General features: G+C 35.3%; 1 protein-coding gene across 1 annotated transcript; it reads right to left on the bottom strand.

Moving 5' to 3' along the window:
* Nucleotides 1-9,518: 9,518 nt before the first annotated feature.
* On the bottom strand, nucleotides 9,519-14,529 carry LOC132031274 (homogentisate 1,2-dioxygenase). Its single transcript, XM_059421173.1, is given in 10 exon segments — nucleotides 9,519-9,763; nucleotides 9,766-9,973; nucleotides 10,540-10,623; nucleotides 10,707-10,861; nucleotides 11,009-11,078; nucleotides 11,417-11,592; nucleotides 11,812-11,979; nucleotides 12,071-12,150; nucleotides 12,903-13,133; nucleotides 14,130-14,529. Coding segments are annotated over 10 exon segments (1,446 nt in total). The 5' UTR covers nucleotides 14,336-14,529; the 3' UTR covers nucleotides 9,519-9,695.
* Between the last annotated feature and the right edge of the window lie 11,829 nt (nucleotides 14,530-26,358).

Here is a 26,358-nt window from a genome sequence, read left to right as displayed (position 1 = left end):
AGATAAAGTTTTAATCATTTTTTTCCAAAATTTTTGAAAAAATTCTTCGTCAAAAAGGTTATATTACCCAAAAAAGCCAAAATTTTTAAAAGTGCCCAAAATTATAATTTTTTTTTGTCAAACTTAAAATTTTTTAAAATTAAAAATTTAAATTTTAAAAATATTTTTCCCGCCAAATTTTTTTAAACTCAGGGATACAACTAGTTATGGATTTAGTAGTAATTTATTAGTCTTTTCAATTTTTTTTATGAGATACTTAAAAATCAGATTTTAAAATTTACAAGTATATTGTTTTTTTATAACACAAAAAGTACAAAAAGTTAATTGTTTGCGTACTTTTGTTTATAAAAGCTAAATGAGATCTAAATATCGAATGCCAGTATACATGCATAACACTCACTATAGCAGCCATGAAATTTTCGGACAAACGCTACCACTATAGAGAGGTTTGATTGTATACTGCTCCCTCCGTCTCAATTTATATAACACCTTTTAGATTTTGAGATTTAAATAGGTTTTTTAATCTAATTTTTCATATATTTATTAAATATTTTGAATCGTTAATTTTTATGACTTATAGCACTTTTCATGAAGTTTCTAAATATGTAAATTTTATTTCAAAAATTTATAGATTTAATTCTTGAATTTACAGTCAAAATTGAATTCTGTAACTCTCAAAATTCACACACACACACATATATATAAATATGGTAAAATTTCTCAAATGACTACCTTATTGTAGCTTCCTACCATTTGTAACTACCCTTTTAATATTACAATTCGTAGCTAAAAATCAGGCGATTTGTGTATGTTTTCGGATGTATTTCTGTAAATGGAAATACGCAGGCATACGGTAAATAAGTGGCCGGCTTCCTTTATTTTTAGCCTAAACGTGGTGATATTAAATGCGAATTCAATATATTTTTTAACTTCCTTTCCACATAATTAGCCGTAATATCCCCTTACCTTAAAAGCGATTCTCTTCTTCCATTCATTGTTCGACGATAATAACGTAAAATTCAAAATTCAAAAATAAATCTTCAACACAGCTCAAAATGCAAGAACAAACACGACAATCATCGTGTAATTCGTGCAAAAAAGACCGTTTTGATTTCACAAATTTCGTATATTCAATTTGTATTTAGGTGATTTCAATTGTTTTCTTGGATCATAATGTCAAAGTTGTTTATTTCTTGATTTTGGTTTTTTTTTTTTTTTTTTTTTTGATTTAATATTATATATTCGAAAATAATAATGTAATCTTATTGTAAGTATGTTAATGTATGAATTGTTAGGAATCCAAAAAAAAAGGATCCGAGTATCATATCTTTTATTTTTCCGAAGCTAAAACTAAGTATTTACGAAGTGTAACAATATGTGTATGTTATATTGAAATATGTTTTCTCTTTACACGTTCAATAACTTTTCGGTTTTCATCAATAACTTTCCGAAGATCCGACTCATATCTTTTATTCCTGAATCTAAACTATGTATTTCTTTTCAGAATTCAATATCTAAACCATGTATTTGAACAAATGTAATTCGGTGGTAGCTCTACTATGTATTTATAATATCTAAACTATGTATTTTTTTACCCTCGTCTAAACTATGTATTTGTAAACTATGTATTTATGAACAATGTAAGGCGAACTATGTATTTTATGATTTGTTCAAACCGGCGACCGTGTTGAAGACATATGATATACGGCTGATCTACTCCGACAGCGAGGCGTGAATGGAACATTCCCAACCACGTCTTGGAGGATGTTGTTTTGCCCCCAAGATACAAGAGACCGCCCGGGTAGGCCATAAAGAAGGAGCGTGATAAGCCTTTAAGTGAATTGTTGTTCGAAAGGGCGGACGTCATAAAGATTTGTGACAACTTGGGCACACGGACGTTCATGTAGTTTTGAGCCTCGAGGAAGTGAATTTTCCTTGTGTTCCTATCAATTTAACTTTTACATAAGATAGATTGGTTATTTAGGTATTTGAACACTTGTGTCAAAAAATTCCATTGACACTTGTTGTAGTACTATATAAATTTTTGCAATGAAATGAATGTCCCATTCAAAATGATCTTAATTGAATTTTTTTTCACTTTATACGTATGGTGTTTTTTTCAATATCAAATAATGCGTAATTGGTAAACTAACATACATATTATATACGCAAAATGATAAAGTTGTTTTTATTTTGGAATTTTGTTGATTGGAGGATCGTAGTTGTCTTTGGTAATGTCAACTTAAAATTATGTATTTATTTGCCCTTTGCTTGGAAAGATGAGCGAATACATGAAGTTCGGGTTCGAACCCCCGCTGGGCATAAAATAAAAAATAATTTCGCAAGTTTTTTTAATCCGGGAGTGTATGCCGGATCAAGATAAAAATCTTTAAGAAAAAGTTAAAGTTATGCCGGATCCGGTATATTCAATCTGCCCCTCGGGAACAAAATCGCCGGAGGGCATACAAAATTTAAACTTTGCCTTATAAGGCAAACTTTTTTTTGGTTGGAAAATCTTCGGAGTTTAGATTCAAAAAAAACTTTGCATTCAAAGTTAAAGTTTTAATCCTTCAAGTGTACATGGTAAAATTCCTACTCACTAACTTGTATAAAGTCAAACTAGGAGCAACCAATAGATTAAAAAAAAAACAGCCGGTTTTCAATCAACTACACTTAGCTAGGGATAGCAATTCATAAAGAAATAAAGAGCTCTCCGCCATTGAAGTTGTTCCGCCCTTGGATGTGAATATGTTGTGCAATCTCTCGCAAAGTCCATCGGTGAAGAAGCGAAAGTATTTTGAAATGCGGAGTATGTTCCTTTCTCTCCGACCACGCGGTGCCACTAGCTACCAAAATGCAAAGAAGTAATGGAGCGGTGGCCTGATTTGTGTCTGGGAATGTGTGAGATCAGACATTTTGAGCAAATTTGCCCAGTTTTCTTCTAGTGTACCACGGCCATACCAACAATCTGTACTACGGTCCTTTGTGATGGAGCATTCAAAATAAAGATGGGAAAATGTTTCTTGGGTCTGCCCACGAGAAGATGCAATCGGGTGGCACTTGAATGCCAAAGTTTACGAAGTCTATCAACAATTAGACTTTGTATTGCCCGGGCAAAGTGTGTAATTTTATACGGGATGGACATTTAGTTTTTGACACTGTCTTTTCATGTAACTTTGGTTTATATGTTTGAAAAATACATATATATCTTCGAGGCAAGGATTTGCCCCATAAGGCATAAAGTATGCCCCGTGGCGTAAGTTTAGTAAATCCTTAACAATGTTTACGCCGATGGGGGTATACTTTTAAAGAGATAAACTTATACGCCGGACCCGGCACAACTTAGCGAATTATCAAAGTTATTACGGACCCATACTTATGCCAAGTACGCCCATAAGGCATGGGTATGCCGGTCCGGCATAAAATTTGTAATTCCTTTAAAAGTATGCCGGGTCCAAGATAACTTTTAATTATAAAGGGGTTTTCAAGTTGGTCCAAAGTCACGGTTTGAAAACAAGAGGCACGATAAAATCTTCATAGTCCGTGGGATCTCGATGAAATATCCATATCAAATACGCGAAGACGTGTTTATTAACCTAAAACATATCTACAACATAAATATTTTGTGGTAAAGAATTAAAATATACATATTTTGTGAACCTCCGTAATAAATGTATTTGTGGATTCATAGTGTCACATTTCTTGTATTTTTCAAAACTTGAGCATTTATTTGACAATATATGGAACTAAGTACTTCAAACATATGGAACATAAAACCATTTGAATTACTTTGGTTAAATGATAATTATCCAACATAAGTCAAAAACCATCTAAAAAACATCGGATTGTTTGTCGTAATGAAAAAAGGACAAAAACATGGAATGCACGAATAGTATTTATCAAACATCAATTGCATCTACAGTGTCATAATCGATTGGTGGCCTGATCGGTCTTGGTGGAACTTCATTATCACTCTCTGCATTGTCAGCAACCTTGCCTTCAGCGTAGTCCCATAAGGTGCCGCCGTATCTCGTACGGCGCATGTGTGCATCCAATGACATACGGAATCCTTTCACCCGATGTCAAATACTCGACGCATACTGTTGCCACAAAAACACCACAGTCCCTAAAAAAAAAAAAAAAAAAAAAACTTATTATTAGAAAATATATGTTCCAAGTTCTAAACAAGGTATCTCGAGTTCAAATAACTCATGTATTTTATAAGAATAATAAATTGATATGATATATCATGTATTTGATACTCTATGATATTTTAAAAAATGTATGTCTATAACTTACGTGCTACCAGCAGTTTGGCATAACGGAGGTTATCAACATAGACAACTTCAAGGATATCGATCATCACTTGTCCGCATATCTTTGGGTCTTTCCCTTAAATCTATGCTTTTTTGATTTACATAGAATCCCGCGGATGTAGGAAATGTGTAAGCGACGATGTGTAAAGCTTTTTATTTCATTCCTAACTGTTTGTCGTTGCCGGAGTGATTGATACGAGTTGTAAACATACGAGACGCTTTGTACATTTTTTTTTTAAAAAAAGAAGAAGAAGAATTCGAGGCGGTAAAATAATGAATGAAAAACTAATGATAAAATATTTAATTCATCATTAAAAATACTGTCCTTGAATGAAAGGTACCAATAACCAATGATTTTCTTCTTGTATATTCACGGTATTAGCACGTTGTCAACGGTATGCCACGGGACATTGGAAATAAACTTTGTGGCCCTTAACATATCAATCAATACTTGCTCTTCGGTTGCCACATTTGTGCTGTGTTTTCAACATTGCGATATGCATGGTGGACCACATCAATTACGTGCATATACATAAATGTGAGGAATTACAAATACATGATACATAGTTTTATATGTTGATAACAAAAAAATGGTTAGTGAAATACATGACACGGTTCTACGTATGTTTCATATACAAAACTAATTCAAACAATACAAAAATACATACGAATGCTATCCCCTCTATTAATGAAATGTTCGGATCAATAAATACATGCAACTATACTTACGGATGCGGTCAAAAATACATGAATCATTAACCGAATTTGAGCAACATGTACAATATAATTTTATTCACAAAAAATATATATATAATAAATGAAAAAATACTGCTTGTTCATCGTTAATTGTTGTTCTCCGACATCGTCTCTACAACATTTTTCCCTTTGCTACTATAAGCAACATCGGATGTTTTTCTCCTCTTTTGTGGCGGTATCAAAATCATTTTTTTCCAAATTAACGGTTGAAGGATTTCGATTGGAAGGATCATGGATTTTCTTAGATCTCCTTTCAAAGAACAAGTTTCTCACCGGAAGGCGGCATCAACATCATGTTGTTGCCGAGAAATACCCAAATCAAACGAAGGGGAATCTAAATTTTGAAGAGTATGTGGGATACCTCTTGTAACCCTACGGATATTGCTTTCATCCGCCATTAATTGATGATTTTCACTACTCAAAATGGGGAAACCCTAAGCATTGAAAGTTATAATTTTTGAAAACAGTCAAGAATATAGAATTAAGTTGACTAAAATACACAAAAAAATGAAAAACTTACACAAATACACAGCCACCCACGAATCTCGGCACAATCTAAATGTAGTGGAATCGTGCTTCGATGGTAATGGATAGATTACGATGAGAAAAAAAAGGCTAAAATTAATGGAAAGGGAGAGAGAAACTAAAGTATATTACGTGCGTTTCAAAAATGGGAAGATGAGATAGCGTTTCCCTTTATTTACGGTGTATTTGTGAGTGATAAGTGGAAGATTCTTTTTGTATCTATAATGGGCAATTTAGAAAATTAATTAGCTATTATTATTAATTTTAATAAAAGGTGGTTATTAACATTAAATAGGTAGTAAAAGTAGCTATAACAAGTAAATTTTCCTATAAATAAACTGTGAAACGTTTGATCTTGTAATCTTGTTTGGATATGATTGTAATAGGCGAATACATCATATCCTCGTAAATTTGTCAATGAATTTTAGTTAGATACTTATTAAATTACTATATATTTTGATTGAACACCTAAATATAGGAATAGTATAAACTTTTCCTATTAAACTTTTCGAACTTAAATTCGAAAAACTCTTGTACTCAAATATTACTCGGATAAATTAAAGGCAAACTTACTCAAATGACTACCTTATTGTAGCTTCCTACCATTTGTAGTTATCCTTTTAAATATTACCATTTGTAGCTACACTTTGTCAAAATAGTGTATGTTTTTGCGTGTATTTGTTGCCAACAAATACATGAGAACAAGGTAAAAAAAAAAAACATGATCCTTGATTTTAGCCTTTAATGGTAGAGCTATTAAATTAGATATTAATATATATTTTTTTGATGTATTTTAGTGATTTTTTTTTTTTTTGCCATAATGTATTTCCGTGTTTTTTTTTTTTTAATGTATTTTAGTGATTTTTTTTATGTATTTTACTGATTTTTTTTTTATGTATTTCAAATACATTGTGTACATTCCAACTATTATGAAGTCAAATATATTCAAATTTTCGTGTATTTGAATGGATTTCAACATATACATTCAGATACAAGACCAAAAAATTCAAATACATGACAAATACATTCAAAAAAATAATGTGTTTGGTTATTAACAAAATACACTAAAAAATGCACTCAAAAATACAAAGACAAATACATTCAAAAATAGTGTATTTGGCTTTTAACAAATACACATAACGGATACGAGACACTACCACCACCAAAAAACCTAATCTCTCAACACCACAAAAATCCTAATCTGAGACACCACCACCACCAAAAACCCAAATCTGAGACACAACCACTACCAAAAAACCCTAATCTTTCCATCACCAACAAAACCCTAATCTCTCCACCTCTACGTCATCTTCTCCGCCGCCATCTCAAAATCAATCCATCACCGCCGCCACCAACAATGCACACGGCCAGATCTGCAGAGTGAAAAGAGAGAGAGAGGGGTGAGCACAGAGGGAGACGGAGAAGATGACGTAGGGGCGACGGAGAGAGAGAGGGATAAGCACAGAGAGAGAGGTAGAAGAGAGAGGGGGGCGGTGCGGCCATGGTTGTGGTGGTTGAGAGAAGGGGAGAGAGATTTTTTAGGGTTTTGAGAAATGAAAAATCTGAAATGAGTAGTGATTGAGAAAAAAAGAAAGATATATGTGTTTGGGTATGTATTTTTTGATATAGCTACCATTTGTAATTTAGAAAAGTTAATTAGCTACTAAATATAATTAAATAAAAGGATAGTTAATATTAATAATTAGGTCTTAAAAGAAGCTACAATGAGTAAAAATTCCTAAATTAAATATATAAAATATGCAACTTCCTTTAAAGTGTGTTACTTTATTATACTTGATACGTATTGTTTAATTGGAAAAAAAAAAATCATATTTGCCCCTCTACTAATAAAAATAAATTATATTTACCCTCTGTTATACTTTCTCAACAAATATACCCTATGATCATTCTTTAAATTATATTTACCCCTCGTCCGTTAAAATTTCATTTTCAGCTTTAAAAAGTCACGTGTCATGCTCTTATTTGCCAATCTAGTTGAACAATGAATCTTTCAGTGTCCTTTTGGCCTCTTATGTTAAATAGAATAATCCCGAAAAAATATATCTGAAGTTACCCCGAAGTGAATAAATGTGAAAGGAAAAATAATGACATTAAGATTGGTCTTACACTTTTACCTGTCAAGCTCCGTCACATAAATTAGAACAAATACAGTAGCATGTATTTATACAAAAATACATAGCATGCGTTCATGGTCTCAATGTACAGAGGTACAAACATACTCCCTCCGTTTCAATTTATGTGAACCTATTTAATTGGACAGGGAGTTTAAAAAAGAAGAGAAGACTTTTAAACTTGTGGTGTTAGATGAGTCACATATATTTTGCGTGGCTATAAATCATTTCATCAAAGTAAATTGTTTCTAAATATATGAAGGGGTCATTTTTTTTTTAGTGTACAGATGATCTAAGTTGAGTTCACCTACCGCCAACTACCCATATATATATTCCGTTGCCGCCTCCGATCCGAAGAAAGAGACAGGTTTGGAAGTATTATACAATAATCTTTTTCTCTTAAATAATTTTTCTTACAGTTAAAACTAATACAGAAGTAATATTCTAAATCATAATCTTATTTAGATAAATATATACTCCCTCTATTTCAATTTATGTGAACCTATTTTCTTATTAGTCCGTACAAAAAAGAGTGACCTTTTTCTATATTTGAAAACATTTTACCTTTATGCAATGATTTATAACAACATAAAATATATATGACTCGTTTAGAACCACAAGTTGAAAAGTCTTCTCTTCTTTCTTAAATTTCACATCCAGTCAAATGGGTTCACATAAATTGAAATGGAGGGAGTACTATTTAATTTTTTTTAACTCCAATCTGTGTGAGCTCACTCATATTGTTTGTTCGAAGCTCGGATAAAAGAGGATTGTGGTTGAACCCCAAACTTTCAATGCGGTGTACAAATTTATGTGTAAAAATTTACCAAATTTACACTAAATAGTAGATATGAAGCCATAGCTTAAGAAATATAATGATTCAATGCAAAAAAATTTAGAAGGTTGAACTCTTAGAGTTTAAATCTTAAATCCACCTCTGATTGTGGTAGACTGATAGCAAGGTAAAACTTGTTAATTCATGATGAATCTTCATGATAAAATAAGCATATATTGGGAAGTAAAAATTCATATAATCGACCTCAACTTATTTGAAACTGAGGCATAAGTTATTGTTGCTCTTATTTATATTTGAAAATGTCAAACATCGTATGATAGGGAAGAAGACTAAAATGACGCTCATAGAACGGCCCTTGCATTAGTGAAGTAAATCGGATAAGTACAAGATGTCCTAATACGAATTTAAAGGAACGGAGAAAATAAATTACAATAAGCTAAGTTAATTTACTCCGTTTGTTTGTTATGCCGATTTCTATATTTCAGTTGATTTTTCTTCATGCAAGTTAATCAAGTAGTTAGTGCCCATTTGGCCATGGATAGTATTTCTTTTTCCGGAATTTTATTTTGAAAAAATATTTGGACGTAAAATTATAACAATTTTCTGAAATTCGGGAAACTCCAAAAAATTGTTTTAAAATTTTTTACTTCAAATCACTCACACAAATTTTAAAAACTACTCTAATTTGTATTCATGTCCAAACACAACTCTAATTTTCAAAAACCATTTTCAACTTGAAAACAAATACAACTTTTTCAAATTTCACAATTCTTATGTCCAAACGCTCACTTACTTGTGGCTTGAAACAAAAAAGAAAAACATCCAGATTCATTGAGGAAGTAGTCTAGAGGAGCATGACAGTAATAGAAGAAGGAACTCGGTTTCCCATTTTTACTAATTAGACAATTACCACAAATGAAACTATTTTTAAGTAACTCATTGTTATTGCAAATTCCATGATAGTTCCATCTTTATATATACAACACCATAAAAACTACTACAGCATCATGGTAATACATTTCTACTTACTGTGCAAGTGGTACCAATTTCATAGAACATTAGTTTCATCTTAGCACCGTATCTGCACTGGAATTGTCATCCTAATCTTTCGATCCGATACAAACGTAGTGTTTTTTACATTTTACATACCCGTAACACCTTATGTACAAGCTAAGTCACTTTAGGAGGAACTACAGAAGCTAGCCCGAACGATGAGCTTTTCACCTTTCTATAGGTTTTCCATTCTGCAAATCGCAGTTGTCTTGATTCACAGATAGTCCTGAAAAGTGAGACTTCAAACCGATCCAACACTGGTAATAGTCGTGATCCATAAATGGAGACTCAAGTGCCCATGGACATACTCGGGGTATTAAGCAAGACTCGAACATAAAAGCCATGGTATCAGCTATTTTATGTGGACCCGCTTCATTTCCAAGTGCAATGGTAGCCTGTCAATGATTTATGGCAGCGAGTTCATTTGGTGAAACACAAAAGTACTGCATATAACCATGATTGGATGTAACAACAAATTATGGTTATGACTCACAGGTCACAAGCGCGCAATTGAACTGGACGAATTGCATTTTGCAAGAGAGAGTTTTTAGAAAAACTCTCCATTGGTAATTAATAATAGTAATTATTTTGAGATAATTGCACTTTTGGTCCTCAACTATTGGCACATTCTCATTGACCTGGTAAAATTTGGCCAAGCACATTAAGCTTCTAACCAAAATGTGTGTATTTGGCTCTTTTATAAAAGAAATATTGATATTTAAACTATTTTTAGAATTACCCTCAAATGTGTATGGAGTAACAATACAATTCAACATATAACACATCAATAATTAAATAGTTTAGCAGTTAAGAACCCGTTACATTTGTGAAGATTCGGAAGTAGAAGGATCAAACGTCCAGATAATACTTGAGGTTAAATGTGCTTAATCAGAAATCTCAAGGACCAAAACAGAAGTTGTTGACATTTGAGGAACTAAAAGGCAAATAGATCAGAAATTACCTCATATGTTTTGGTATCAGGACCATGAGGAGTCATGCAGCTATGAAGGCTCGCCCCGCCAGGGAGAAATCCATCAGCTTTTGCCTGAAACAAGTTTAACTGCATTAAAAATGTGTGAAATAACCCCAGAATTGAATACGACTTCAAGCAAGAGTGAGATAAATAACCTCGTATCCCCCATAGATTAGACCCATAAATTCGCTCATACAATTGCGATGATAATATGGAGGACGAAAAGTGTGTTCCGCAACCAACCAACGGGGAGGAAAAATGACAAAGTCGAGCAATGCCACACCAGGTTTATCCGTCGATGCTGTCAAAACTGCATTGATTTACGAAACAAGAACAAATGTAACTAGCGACAACGATAAAATTTAAGAACAAGATTCACACAGATCAATGACAATTAATAGATGACAGAACATTGGTAATACTTGGAACCTATAGTAACTAAATAAAACTAACCAACCTGTGTTTATTGAAGGATCACTGTGGTCCATCAACACAGTATTGTAAGGGCAGAACTTGTTTAAATCATACTGCAAATTGAGGAAATATATTGCGTCAGGACTAAGAAGACAGACAGCATCGAGTTTCCATGTAGCAACGTAAATTAGAAAATCACATGGGGATAATTACATTTTTGGATTGCTCAAAAGAATAATAGCTGGCAAATGTAAAGGTTTTGTATATTAAGTATAGATATAACATATATTATACACAAATATACATACATACAATACACATAATCTGAGCATAGTTTTGTATATTTTGGCTAGCACCCGAAATTAGGCCAAAGGGCCAAAAATGAAAAAATCCCTAAAATATGAGCAAGGCAACCATATTATGAGAGATTGAAATATAGAGAAATACCCGCCTTATAAGGAATATAATTGCCATGCCAAGCGACCACATTAAAAGGAGAGAAGTCCTGCTTCGCAGTGAAGAGTTCACCTCCATACTTCTGCACAATAGTGTAACCTGGACGGGACCCATCTTCATACCAGGCAACAGGAACAAGAAAATCCCTCGGAGCAGCCAGGCCATTTGCACCTAATTAAATGCATGTTCAAATGCCATATTATCAGTAAATAATATCAGCTGTGTAAATAGCTATGTTCCTCGGACTCTTTAGAAATGTCGACGGGTGCGTGTCGGATTCTCCAAAAGTAGTGCATTTTTGGAGAATCCGACATGGGTGAAGCAACATTTTTGGAGAGTCCGAGCAACATAGCTAAATAATACTAAGTAGTTTTACACTTTCTAAAGCACCTATTGGCCCCAGATCAGGAAGTTGAAGATGAGTTCCGAAAATTTCAGCAACATAACCACGTGAAGGTCCGTCCGGAAGGTCAACAGCAAACCGAAATCCTTGAGGCAAAATCACTATTTCACCAGGACAAACTTGCAATCTTCCGCATTCAGTTGTAATCCACAACCCTACATGACGAAGAAAAGTGGAGTAATAAAGAGTTTCAAGGCACATGTCAACAAATTTGGCGCTGAATACGAGCAAACAGATGACACTTACTTCCTTTTTGAGGAACAATCAGAAAGTCACCATCAGCATTGCAGAAGGCAGAGTTCTCCATTGATTTGTTGGCAGTATACCTGCATTTTCAACAAGGCTTATAAACAGACAAAATTATCACTTGATCTACTGAGCATCAGATCTAGTTGTAATTGCATTCAGACACAAAAAGGTAAGATACTATATTGTCATATATGCAGACCCCAAAAAAAGGATGATGGACATTCTTCATGTCAACCTATGATACTGATACCTAGTTCCTAATTTGGTGCCTACAAATACCATCTGTAATAGGTGTCGTGCTAAGTTGATGTTCCATACGCATCACTGACTATTCACAAGTGAAATTCATTGGGATTTTTTTCATTTTTGGCCCGTCGGCTAAAATTAATTATGGGTGCTAGCCAAAACATACAAAACCCATACACTGATTATGTGTATTATATGTATATTTATGGATATTGCATGTATATTATATGTATACTTAATATACAAAACAAATACATATACATTTACCGGCTATTATGTTGTGGAGCGGTCCAAAAATGTAATTATCCCAAATTTATTTTAGCAGATCACGGTCCATAATGTTAAGGAGACCCAATATACTCTCGGCTTAGAAAGCAAAAGCAACAGAATCAGAAGCCAATCCCTAAGTGTAGCTGCTTATATCCAGAGCATAACGAATGTCAATCTTAATGCTATAAATTCACCACAAAAAAAAAAAAAAAAAAAAAAAAAAAAAAAATAAGCAAAGCAACAACTATGTCCACAACTCCATCAGAAGGACATAGTGCTCATAATAGTAGAGCAAGTTTGAAATACCAATTACATGTGAATCGCAAAACCATGTCGGAGATATGAGCTTCCAGCCCCACATATAGTGTACAAACCGTCGACAAAATCAGTCGGTGTTTCTGGGATCTCCACAGGCTTCCACCGTAGTTGAGTTGGTGTAGCAGAACTGTTTGATTGGTTGAATTCACTCACAAGCTTTTCATGTCTTGGTATTCTTGGTCTAAATGGTTCGTGTGTAACCGATGGCTTAATACGATATAACCAACTGCACAAACAAAAAGTTCTCTCAGAAACATTACCAATCTATCAATCAACTACACCTCAATCCTAAACGAGCATTAATGACTATACAAATCCTCAGTATCCATTAAAAAGTAAGCACGAAAAAGTCCCGTTTTAACTCTCTCCGTCCCAATTTATATAATACACTTTCCTTTTTAGTCAGTACCAAAAAGAATGACACATTTCTATATCTGATAACACAAATATCTATGACCTGTTTTAGACCACATGTTTCAAAAGTTTTCATTCATTCCTAAATTTCATGCCCAGTCAAACAACTCCACATAAATTGGGACGGAGGGCTGATATATTTCTATATGGAAGACTGTTCATTTTTGGAAATGGCTGAAGTCATTATTGGCATGTTGAAGTTAGGCAAGCAGTTTTCATTATGCGAAATCTTGGTGAAATATTGAGAAAACTTCAACCTTTTTTCTTTAATGAAATTCACATCCAATCCAAACAAGGTCTAATATCCAAAAACCCCCTCTTCAACTTTAATCAATCTTGAACAAAGGGGGCAGTAACTTTTGAACTGATTTGTTGTACTCTCAATAAAGGGTCACTTCCTGCTTAGTATCAATCTACTCAGTCTGTCTATATGTACTCTTTCTGTACATTTATGTAATACTTTTTGTCAATTAGGTATTGGGCCTAACTCACATTCCAAAAGCTATCTCAAAAGGAGGAAGATTGTCCAAGCTTTAATAAGGAGCCAAGTGTTCTCGTCCATCACCGATGTGGTATATTCTTTTCACTTTTTCCCTTTTAATCAATCCTAACAAGAAAAACATCTTTCCTTAATTAGTGTTACTATTAATTTAACTCAAACTTCCTATTTGACCTTAATGAATCTATACCTTATGCAACAAGTCTCAAAAAATTCTTTTTTTCTATTAAACTTTATTTAGTCAAACAAATTCACATAAATTGGGACAAAGTTAATAGTAGGATTTTAGCTAGAGAGAAGTGAACTAACCTGCGTTGGTTAAGTTTGCGAGGTGAAGTAAAAGAAGTGCCAGAGATCTGTTCAGCATAAAGACCAAAAGGGCAAATAAGTGGACTATTTTGACCTTGGGGTAAAGCACCAGCTATAGCTTCAGATGAGAAATGATTTCCAAATCCTGTTTGGTACTCCAAATTAGAAGGAAAATTAGAAGTTTTGCTGCTATCTTTGCACTCCATGTTTTTTTTTTTGGGGGATAGACACTGCTAGTTCCTAATAGTTGAATGATATTTATTTTTAGCTTTTGTTAAGACTTTTAAAGACAGTCACATTTGTAAATTTGTGTCCGAAAGTATAATAGTCAGTAGGAAGGACGGAAGGGAGGCTGTGATGTCGTGGCACTATGATCCTTTGATAGAGGCGTGCTGTTTGAGGAACACACACATCCCCACACATTTTTGCGAGTTTCATACGGAACTGAGCTATCTCCTTTTATGTGATGTTGTTGATTGAGGGTCCGGAACAAAAATAATGCAAAAAAAAAAAATTTTAACCAAAATACCCCAACAAAAAAAAATGTTACCAATATACCTTTAGCGCGGTATTTCTTGCGCTAAATCACTTAACCGTAACGGTTCCGTTAGAGATTTAGCGCAAGAAATACCGCGCTAAAGGGACTTTTTTCAGGTCTATGTCTAGCAAGATTTTATCGCGCTATAGCGGTGCCATTTTCCAAAACCATTTATTTACACTCTTTTTACGTAGTTTAGCCGTATATTAATCATGCTTTGAGACTCTAACTTCAATATTTTATATAGAACCCTACTTATATTTGTACAATTAATAAGATAGCTCAATACATAAAGAATACGCAATACTTTGGATTGTCGTTTTAGTGGTTGAAAAGTGCTCGAAGTCCTTTTTTGTTTGAAGACTTGTAGTCATTAGCTTTACGTTATTTATCTTTTAGGGTTTCGTCTTATTTTTAAATTAATGCTTAACTTTATTTTGAACGTGTCAGTTTTTTTTTTTTTTTTAATCAATTTAGGGTGTGAAACTATAAATAATAATAAAAACTAAGATAATATGTATAAATATACAAAAAATATATTATATTTACGATAAATTGTACAACACTAATGTATATACACTATCGAGGATGGGTCCCACATGTAGTATGCCGGAGACTATCCCTAGGCCTAAGGCTCATGCCATCCCCACCGCCCTCGCCATCGTCTCCATCGTCCTTCTTCCTCTTAATAACCGGACGCTCCAAGTCATGATCATCTCCTCTTCCCCAGCCCGTGCGCCCTTGACTAGTAACGTGCTTCTTCGGGATCCGTCCCGCCGGCACGCCGAACCTCGGGGCCGAGCTAGGTCCGGAGACTCAACCACTTCCTCGTCCGGGAGTCGCTACCTCGGGCGCGCCGAAGGGATGAACCTAAAAAGTATATAATAATTAGTACCATTTCTTATTTATATTGAATACATTAACGTTATTTATTTAATCAAACCGTGTGTCAACGGGCGCCCGAGTAGGCTCCGAGACGGGTCCGTAGGCTCCTCGGATGGGGGTGGTGGTGAATACGAGGTAGTCTCCGGACGAGATGCCGTTCGAAGTCCAAGTAAAGGTTATAAAAATTAAATAAATATTTACCTTATGTTGAATAAAAGTAGTTTTAAGTAAAAAACTTACATGCGCCTCAGTAGTCTCATGAGAAGACACCTCTGCCTCGACAGCGACCGATTCCCGAATGCTCCCGAGTGGGTCGCTTGCGGACCTGCCGGGCGTCGAATCCTAAAATATCAAAATAACGAAATAATAAGTAACATACATATTTAAAATAAGTACTTTAAATAATAAAATATGTATTAAATATTGACCTTATGTTGAATAAAAGAAATTGTAATAAAAAGCTTACCTGTGGCTCGGTGGTCATATGGAAGACACCGCTGGCTCGTGCAGACCCATGAGAAAACGCCGAGTGGGTGGCTCGTGGACGCCGGTGCCGAATCCTAAAAATAAAATAAAAGTAACATATATATATATATATATATATATATATATATATATATATATATATATATATATATATATATATATATATATATATATATTTAAATAAATAATTTAAATGAACAAATAAGCATTTTAAATACTAACTAGATCAAAAACTCATCGAAGTCAAGAATCCCGGGTCCCTCTAAATTCCTCACGTGCCGCTCATCGCCTAATGAAGCGCGTAACGCCGCCCAATCAACGTTATCACGCTCCTCCATGTATGCATTACGGCTCTCTACCGTGATGACGACCCGGTATCTCGGCAAGCGGCAAAGAGGCGTAAACGTAGGTGTGAGTCCCTGTGTGAGTTCGCCACCGGCCCGGAACGGCCGCGGGATGGACTAGACCGTGAACGCCCTGCGGAATGGGAAAGGCCTCATCCGCCTCATCTACCGGAGATGGTGTCCTCCACCACCAGTGTCCTGCGGCAAGACCACCGCGGCCTCTACGCGCACGGCGTCCCCCGGCAGCACGGCGTCCTCGCCACGGCCGCCTCCTCTGGGAGCACCCGGTCCTCCTCCTGGCGCCGGCTGCCTGATAGTCAGCCTCCGGAATAGGCTCCTCCCTGCGCCTAATCTCGCCTGCCTGCCGGATACCATCCTCTGCTATCCGTACCATCTCCGCCGCAAGCCCCGCAAGCCCAGGGTAAGGCATATGCTCTAACCCCAACATGCGTAAACGCTGTACGGCCACCAGCTGCATTTGTGTTCAACAGAAAAAAAAAAGTTACTTTTTAAAACGTAACATTCAATGCGATTAAATAAATCTAAATACGATAAACTTACCAATGCCTCGCACGCGGCGAGCCGAGTATCCTACATCCCGTGGGGACGCAAAGCTGGGTTGCCGATCAATCGGCGTGTGATACGATGATACCGAGCGCATGTAATGCGAACGGGAGTCAAATGGCCGACGACGACGAAAGTGTCCAGCCGTTCTCCCGACGGTGAAGCCGAACATGCACGAAAGCGTAAAATCATCATCAACGGCAACTCGATCGTCCCGCTGGTAGTGTCGGAGCTCGTGACGGACGTGGGGGTATACCGTGTATGCCCAAACCGTCGTAAGACACGCTCGGGCATGTGCTCCTCACGATGTCCAAAGTGTATCAATGGACACCGCGACATCCAAACCCCCGACCTCGCCCTACGCAAGGCCGGTAAACCATCTAATATAGCAACAGACGGCGTCCATATATAAATAACGCATAACATATACATACAAATCAGTGATCACCAAGTCGAAAAGACGTTTAATTAAATTATTAATGTAAATTTAAATTGTTTTACCGCATCGTCCGTCACGTGATCAAGTCGATCCGGAATGGTAGAATACTGTGGTGCATATCCACATCCCGATCAAAACCCGCTGTCCACCTCCTCGCATAAGGCATGTCAATGTCGAGGTGATGCCTAGGTACGGGCTGAAAAGGCAGCATCCTCTCCCATGCCCATAGCTGTACAGCGATATTAGAAAATACGATTTTTAAGTCGTCTTTTCAAGAGTTTTGTCTACATTAAAGGAAGGCATATTTAAAATATTACCTCCGGAGAACAAAGAAAAATCCACACACATCCGTGACAACTCCAATAGACGCTCGGCACGAGACATCCGTAAAGATACGCCAAAAACCCCCCCCCCCCCCCCCGTAGTCTCGGGCGGTCCGGATGCTCCAAGAAAACCAAATAACGTAAGGCGACAAAGGCACCCGATGAATTCGGGAACAAGATGCCCCCGAATATAATAAGCAGATACAAACGGGCATGACGATCAACAGCGTCCTGCGGGGTGCCGTCATCAACCGGATCAAGACCCTCCAAAAAAGTGCAGAGTGCACTAATCCGAACCCGACTTCCTGACATCTGGCCCTGGGCAACAGGCACGAAGTGGGTGAGCCTAGTCAACTCGTCGCCCATGTCCCGACCGGGGAGGAGGCTCGTACCGAGTGTATAATGGCTCTCCGTCTACCCGCGGTCAAATAGGACCTCCACATCACAGTGTAATCGTGGCCCTCCGGTGCGAAGATGGAAGGTATGTGTCTCGGCCTCCACCGCCTCAACCATGTGGCCGTGATGAGCGCCCAATCATCTTGTACTCGACCAACGGACACGCAACGGTAGATGCCGCCCCGAAACAATATCTCCAAGACGCGAGGGTGTGGGGGTGCTCGCGTAAAAGAGCCAAGCTCTTCGCGCCTACGGGGCGGAGCCTAGTAGATATCCCTATAGTACCGCCCATAATAAGTCGATCTATGATTGTCTTGTAAAGACAATGCGATCTATCGAGAGGGTCCCGGTGAACAGAGGGCCTCGCGTGAGCATCGGCCCCGGGGGAACATCGGGCCCAGGGGGAACATTCGGATCCATGAAAGAGTCCGATCTGTACAAAACTAAATTAGTCATTATTCTTGAAATGAAAGATAAATTATATTAACTAATTAATAATTTGTAGGGAATATGTGAATTATGTAGTATTATATCTTGTGAATAATTAATATGGATATGCAGCAAATTTAATATGTGATAGTAAGGACACATATGTGATGGCAAAGACTTTTTTGAGAATCATCTTAAGTTAATTAGTTTGAGAATCGAAATTCAGCAGTAATATTTGTTTAGAACTTTATTTTGAATAGAAAAACTTTAACTATTCTTTTTTAGATAATCTTTTTTTATTTAACATATATATATATTCACGCTTTTAAATTATATAGATAACAATTCATAATCATTTACAACTTATCTGGATGGTTGTTACCTATTGTATTATATTATGTTGTTAATTGAAATACAATGTTTGTTTTGATTGTTACTTTTCCTACAAACTTTACATTTTTATCGTTAACTTATGTATTTATGAAAAGAAGAACTTTAACTATTCTTTTTTAGATAATCTTTTTTTTATTTAATATATATATATATTCACGCTTTTAAAATTATATAGATAACAATTCATAATCATTTACAACTTATCCGGATGGTTGTTACCTATTGTATTATATTATGTTGTTAATTTAAATACAATGTTTGTTTTGATTGTTACTTTTCCTACAAACTTTACATTTTTATCGTTAACTTATGTATTTATGAAAAGAAGAACTTTAACTATTCTTTTTTAGATAATCTTTTTTTATTTAACATATATATATTCACGCTTTTAAAATTATATAGATAACAATTCATAATCATTTACAACTTATCTGGATGGTTGTTACCTATTGTATTATATTATGTTGTTAATTTAAATACAATGTTTGTTTTGATTGTTACTTTTTTAGATAATTTTTATGTAACGACGAAAGGTCCTATTTTACGTAATCATTGATTTGGTCCTATACAATATGACACAATACGAAAAATGTCAAAATAATACATAACAATCATCCAATCAAAGTGTTAACAACATAATAATTCATTACCATTCAATTTCTTTCAATTCATACACAATATTTAACAACTAATAAATTCATAATTAATATTTAACAAAATAATAATTCATTAACAATTCATAAATAATTAACAAATTATCAACTCATAAACATATAACAAATTAACACTTCATAAACATTTAATAAATTAACAATGCATAAATATTTAACAAATATTGAATTAAACCAAAAAAAAAAAAAATTCGGAACAGTGGCTTGCCACTGCCAGTCCGAAAAAGAACAAAAAAAAAAATTTTTTTTTTTTTTTTAAAACATAGCAAGGATTAAATGTTAAGCATGCTTAGAATATAATGTATATATCAAAATAATAACAAAAGTTCATAATAAAAAACCTTAATCGAAGATTTTTTGTAGAGTTATTTAATCGAGTTCTACGCCGCTTTTCTCCAAAATTTGAACTTAGAATCTTGCTCCTCGACTCGAATATACGAGAATCTAAACTTTCGGACGAAATTTAATAAGAAAGTGACGTTTTTGGAAGTGGGACCACCTCTTTTTTCTCGTCAACGGTCGTTTTTTTTTTTTTCAACCCACCTGGAGGGACCGGCATAACCCGATCGTTTATGTTGATGACTATAACGCAAGATTTTTCTTGCGTTATATCGTAACGCAAAGAAAATATTGTAGTTTATAGGCATTACAAGGAAAAGTCCCTTAGCGCAAAGATTTTATCGCGCAAATCACTTTAACTGCTACGCTAAGTGATTTAGCGCAGTATTAAAGGTATATTGGTAACATTTTTTTTTGTTGGGGTATTTTGGTTAAAAAATTTTTTTTTTGCATTATTTTTGTTCCGGACCCGTTGATTGATTACAAAGTTTAAAATGCTATTTTGACATATATATTACCCAATGACAAATATATTACTCAATGCCCTACAACCTTTATCTGTGATGCCAACCACAACACCAGGCACCAACTATACTGTATCTACTGTCAATCCTCTCTGTAATGACAGTATTTATCCGAAAATTTCATGGCTGCTATAGTGATGTGTTGTTATGTATGTATATTAATATTTGATGTTTAGATCTCATTTAGCTGTTATAAACAAAAGTACGAAAACAATTATTTTTCTGTACTTTCTATGTTATAAACGAAAATAACTTGTTAATTTTAAAATTTTAATTGATTTTCATATCTCATTAATTAAAAAAAATCAAAAGACTAATAAATTATTAATAAATTCATAACTAGTTGTATCATACCAATAAAGAATTAGAATCAAAGGAAGATAGCAAAGTTAAAGTTCTGCAAATATTTAGAGATATTGTCATACCAATTGTGTTAACTATATTGAGAATACATTAAATCGTAAGATTCGGTTGTTGGCATATATTAAGAGGAGAAAAAATATGTTTCTCATAGTACTCTGATTTGGTCTTGCAAACATTTAAACTTAAAACAGATTAATTAAAGCTACCAAAATCAAGGAAATAAAAATAGGTGATTTTGAAAATTTTCAAGGCTAAATCAGATTACTATGAGAAATATATTTGTTTCCTTTTAGATAATCGTACCTGAAATTTACTACATGCATGACATTAATGATGATTACCATAAATATTTTAATATTTTATTTTTATACATATATCTCTTACAAAATAGTATTACACAATATTTGAGTATGACTGTTATAAAGAGGTAATTTTACAAAGAGTGTACCGCTATAATGAATGTCACTGTTATTATAGGTAGAATGTTGTTATAGAGAAGTAAAATATAACATGAAAAATCGGTTCCAGAGAAAATCAAGTTGTTATAGTGAAATATTGTTATAATGAATGACAATTATATAGAGGTTTGACTGTATAAGTTCTTTCTATTCTTAAATAAATTTTAATCACCGGGTGAGCATATTTATTTGTATTAATGAGTAATATTTCCTTTTTATCGGAGTTTGGATTTATTGTTCGATATTTATCTCTATATATGTTTATAGGCAGAAAAATTTAGTAGTATAAAGTGTGAAGTATTAATCTGTTTTTGTTATTAATTTATAATGATGAAAAACAAATTCACCGCTCCGCTACCCCATAAATCATTCTCACTCCTCCTTCTTGTGCTATTATTTATTTTATCTTAATAATTTTGATTACAATTCAAATTTTCTTAATAAAAAAAATAGTTATCTTCATTGGCCGATTAAAATCTGGTCCAGTTGGTGCTAGGAATCGTGACAAGTCTTCTTCAAGTAACATCTGTTATTTGTTTCTATCACCGTCGTTGTTGCTCCTACATATGTCAATACACAATTTCTGTATTTTAGGTTATACACAATTTCTGTATTTTAGGTTATTATTCATATCTATATTTTAATCCACCAGCTTCAGTGACAGCCTGGTCAGCCGCCGTCTACAAAGCTGCTGGGTGAAATCCATTGCGAAATTTTTTAGTAATACTTAGGCACCTTCAATATTTAGCTTATGGAGCCTTTGAAAAGGTTCCTTCTTGAAATCATCTTAAGTAACCCAAGGCATATAAGAAGAAATAAGTAGTGCCAATATTAATCTTCCTTCAAGAAAGAAAATATATGATGAGAAATGCTATAATGTTGTCTTTTTGAATAAATTAACTTTCAAGTCAATTTTGAATAAACAAGTACTTATATGTTGTTGTCTGCATTTTCTACTAGCTCCTTCTATTTTATTTATACTAGTTTATCGGCATGTGCGTTAAACGTGGATGCCAAGAAATTTCGAGGCTTTTTTTTATAAAATATTTGTTTTAAGCCCTCCCATTATATTGAGATGCACGAGCTCAAAATAAGCTTATGTTGTCGACTCAAGATCCTCACTTGAAAAAAAATATAAAGGTTTAGCCCTCACTTCCAAGTTCAAGCACAAGGTTTACTTCCTTAATGAGACGAAAACAACTTCATCACTCCACTACCCGAGAACCATTCTATGTTTCACTCCTTCCTCTTCTTGTGCTATTATATATTTGTTTCTCTTAACAATCAATATTACAACTTAAACTTTCTTAATCAAGAAATAGTTATTTTTATTGGCCGATTAAAATATGGTTTAGCCCGTGCTAGAAATCGCGACAAATCTTCTTTAGATAACATTCGTGATCTATTTCTGTCACCGTTATTGTCGCACCTACACATGCCAATACATAATTCCTATAGCTCAAACTATCAAAAAAAATTACATCTATCATTTTCGTCCGCCAGCTCCAGCGGCGGTATGGTCATTTGCCTCCTCGAAATATGAGTACTGCACTTTAAAGGCATTCTTCATCATGACCAAGGGCGTATGTCATGACCCAAACTAAGTGTCTCCGGGACAATAGTTATATAGCAAAATATACACGTAATAAGTGTAATGGAAAACAGTACTGAGAAAAAGTTCAAAACAAATGATAACATCTCATGAATACCCAGTATAGGTTAATGATGCAGAAGTAATCAATTAGAATCCTTAAGTCGTTCTCGTTACATTAAGCCTTCCAAGAACAGTTCGAAATCCAAATATAGAGTAAGCCAGTAACCTTAGTAACATCACTAGTAAAAGCCAATAACATAGGAATATTTCGATTTGAACTTATTATACCATTTATCATGTTAAGTCGTCTCATTCATGAATTCAAGATCATCAACAAGCCACTCACAGGTAACCAAACTATGACACATGTCAATACAGGCCTAAATCAACATAACGAAGGGATGGTCACCTAAGGCAACTCACGACGGCTACCCTTCCTCTCGAATAGCTAGGCAAAGACCACACCAGGGCTATCAACCCTCGATGGCCACTCTTCCCCCCGAATGTTCTAGGCATGAACCACACCAGGGCTAACGACCCTCGAGGGTCACTCTTCCTCCTGAATGGCTCAGCAAACCCTAATAGGATCCATAGTGACTATCCTTCCTCCCAAGTAACTAGGCCAAACACAAACAATAAAAATCATGGCATATTAGCCGAATCACAAGTCATGGCTTGGAAGTCGAATCTCAAATCATGACATAAAAGCCGAATCACAAGTCATAACATGACAGCCAAATTTTTCATTATGAATTGTGTTCATCATCTCGTTAATAGGGTAGATGAAGTCATTTATCAGTTTAGAAACCATGTTCAGTCATTAGTCAACTTTTAACTCACCAAAATCAGTTCATAGGGCAAAACACATTAAGACCCATGCTTTAGAAACCAAGTTCAATCATCACATAATAGGGGAAAATCATGTTTAAATATTATCATTTTATAAGTTAATTCGATCATCCTATAGTAGGGGCCAAACAGTTCGAACATCATCTCTTTCAAAACCAAGTTAAGTCATCCCTTGGGGTAAAGCATGTTCAAGCTTGAGGCTTTATAATTTAGTTTCAGTCACCCATTCATAGGAAAATCATGAATACCTATAGATAATATAATACACATAAGGTTTAATGCGAGTTTGTCCCTCGCGCACACGAATATGTAACGACCCTCCCGGTTGTTATGAAAAATGTCGGATCACCCCACCAAATAGAACCTTCTCAAGGGTAGAACGAGCTAATAGAAGCTCAATTTTATAAGTCTAAGAACTAAAAACTCAACTTGTTTATGATTGTTGTTTGATTGTGTTGAGTCCATCGGGGGGAGTGATGTAGGAAATTAGAACTCTGTTGGAAATTCTGAGGCCAGGGGTGGATTCGTAGGGTGTTTTTATGTCTATGTGCATGTTTGTTTGTGTTTGTGAGGCCTCGGATGAAATGTTGGGTGGTGGAGTTGAAAAACTGTGAAATTAGCGAGCTTACTGGTCCAGGGGTACCGCTGCGGCGGAAGTAGTACCGCTGTAGCAGCCAATTTTCTGCCGCAATCGGTCTGTCGATGTCCCGGTGTCCGCTATGGGGGGCGAAGAACCGCTATAGCGGGATCAGGCCCGCCATGGCGGAGGTCAGTCCCTTTTTGGTCCGCTATAACGGACGACACTTGGTGCTTTTAGTGAAGAGCATTGCGGCGTTGTGAATTGACCGCCGCAGTGGTCGACGGGAGCAGAATTTCGGGTTTTTAACACTTAGTTCCGAATTCTTTATTCATAAAACTCCAAAATAGTTCCGCACAAGCACCTAGGGTGAATTTCCAAGCTAGGGCAAGAATATTCTTGAGAGGTAAGTCTCATCCATCCCTTTCAATCATCACGTTATCATCTTCATGATTATCATCCCTTTTATGGGTCTTCAATGGTGAAATAGGAATAGTAATCCTAGAACCTAATAGACCTTCTATAACTGATGGGTTATGATTGTTACCACTTATTTATCATCTAATGGCTTGGTTTAACTCCTCTTAATCAAGAATTGAACCATTAGAGTCATGAACTAAGTAAATTGAGACTTAGGGTTTCATAAAAATGGTAGCTTGACCATGGAAACTGCTTGTAATTAATGTGTTGATTAAATATTGTTATAGATTGATGATTGGTGGTTACTAAGGCCATTGTTAGGTTGTTTTACACCTAGAAATCATTCACCCATGGGAATGGATTTAAAAGGAAGGGTGTCTTGAATTGATTTTGTGACTAGAGTAAGTATGACTCAGTGATCATTCTAATTCCTAGACTTTGAGCATTCCAAGGATTTACGAAAGGGAAAAGTTATAGCAGAGTGATTCGCGTTGTCCCAGCTCTACATTTGAGGTAGGTTACGGTCTACTTGAGTTAGACTTTGATTAGTTGATTGTATGTGTTGTGAATTTGATATAAAAAACATGTTTAGTCTTCAAACATGATGTGTGTGTGGTTGAACTCCTATATGCAATTGATTGAGTGACTGTGTGGGCTTCGTGCCACTATTTATTATGTTGAACCTACAGTTTGAAGTTGTTGTGGTGAGAAGTTAATATGATCTTCTCGGTGAAATTGTGACATAAAATGATAATTCGAGTATTGAAAACAAGAGGATAAGAAATGCTACTGTATATATGCATGAAAAGGCACAAATGTGACCTAGATTATGGGCTCGTGGTCCGAGGTTCGTTCCGAAATGAGTGGTACATGATGTGGACCGCATCCGAGGTTCTTTCTGAAGCGGAGAATTTATGGCTCGGGTCCGATGAGTATCCGGAACGAGTGGCACATGGACACCATGGATCCCCGCCCAGTCATGACTACTAAGCAATGACATCAGTTATCATGTGTGTACAATGAGTTTATGGTTATTGTTGGTGGACTTGTTCTCGTTTGTTGTTTTTGTTGATTTGATTTTGGATATCTTTGGATGACTTGATTCGTAATATCCCTGGTTGACTTATTGTTGGGTTATTGATTTCGTGTTGTTGGCTGACTTGTCTATTTTATTGATTTTATGATGTATGCATGATACTAATCTTAGTCGGCCTATGATATCTACCGGTACATAGTGTTTGTACGATACTACCTTGCCGCATTCTTTTGAATGCGGTGTGATCAGTAGAGTACTACCCGACCTCATATCTAGCGTTGAGGCCACTTGCTGTCAGATTTAGGGTGAGCTTTTATCCATGCGAGGCCGCCCGAAGATCTTCTTCTATGATGTATATTTATATTTTGGACATTGTTGGTTATTTATTTAGACAGATTACATTCCTTAGACATGTTTTAGATTAGAGTCCTTGTACGGTGACTTTCGAATTTTAGGGTTTGTAATAGGTAGAACTTCCGCATTTACTTCATTATTTTATGGCATGACTTAATTTTGATTATCTTGTGCTTTAATGGTTAATAACTGATTGAAACGGTTAACATAAAAACGGACTTGAATGAATAGATGACTTATGTGTTGG

This window comes from Lycium ferocissimum, chromosome 9, assembly GCF_029784015.1.
Source record: "Lycium ferocissimum isolate CSIRO_LF1 chromosome 9, AGI_CSIRO_Lferr_CH_V1, whole genome shotgun sequence".
Classification (NCBI taxonomy): domain Eukaryota; kingdom Viridiplantae; phylum Streptophyta; class Magnoliopsida; order Solanales; family Solanaceae; genus Lycium; species Lycium ferocissimum.
Note: the sequence above shows the minus strand (reverse complement) of the source record. Positions and strands in the feature narration are given on the sequence as shown.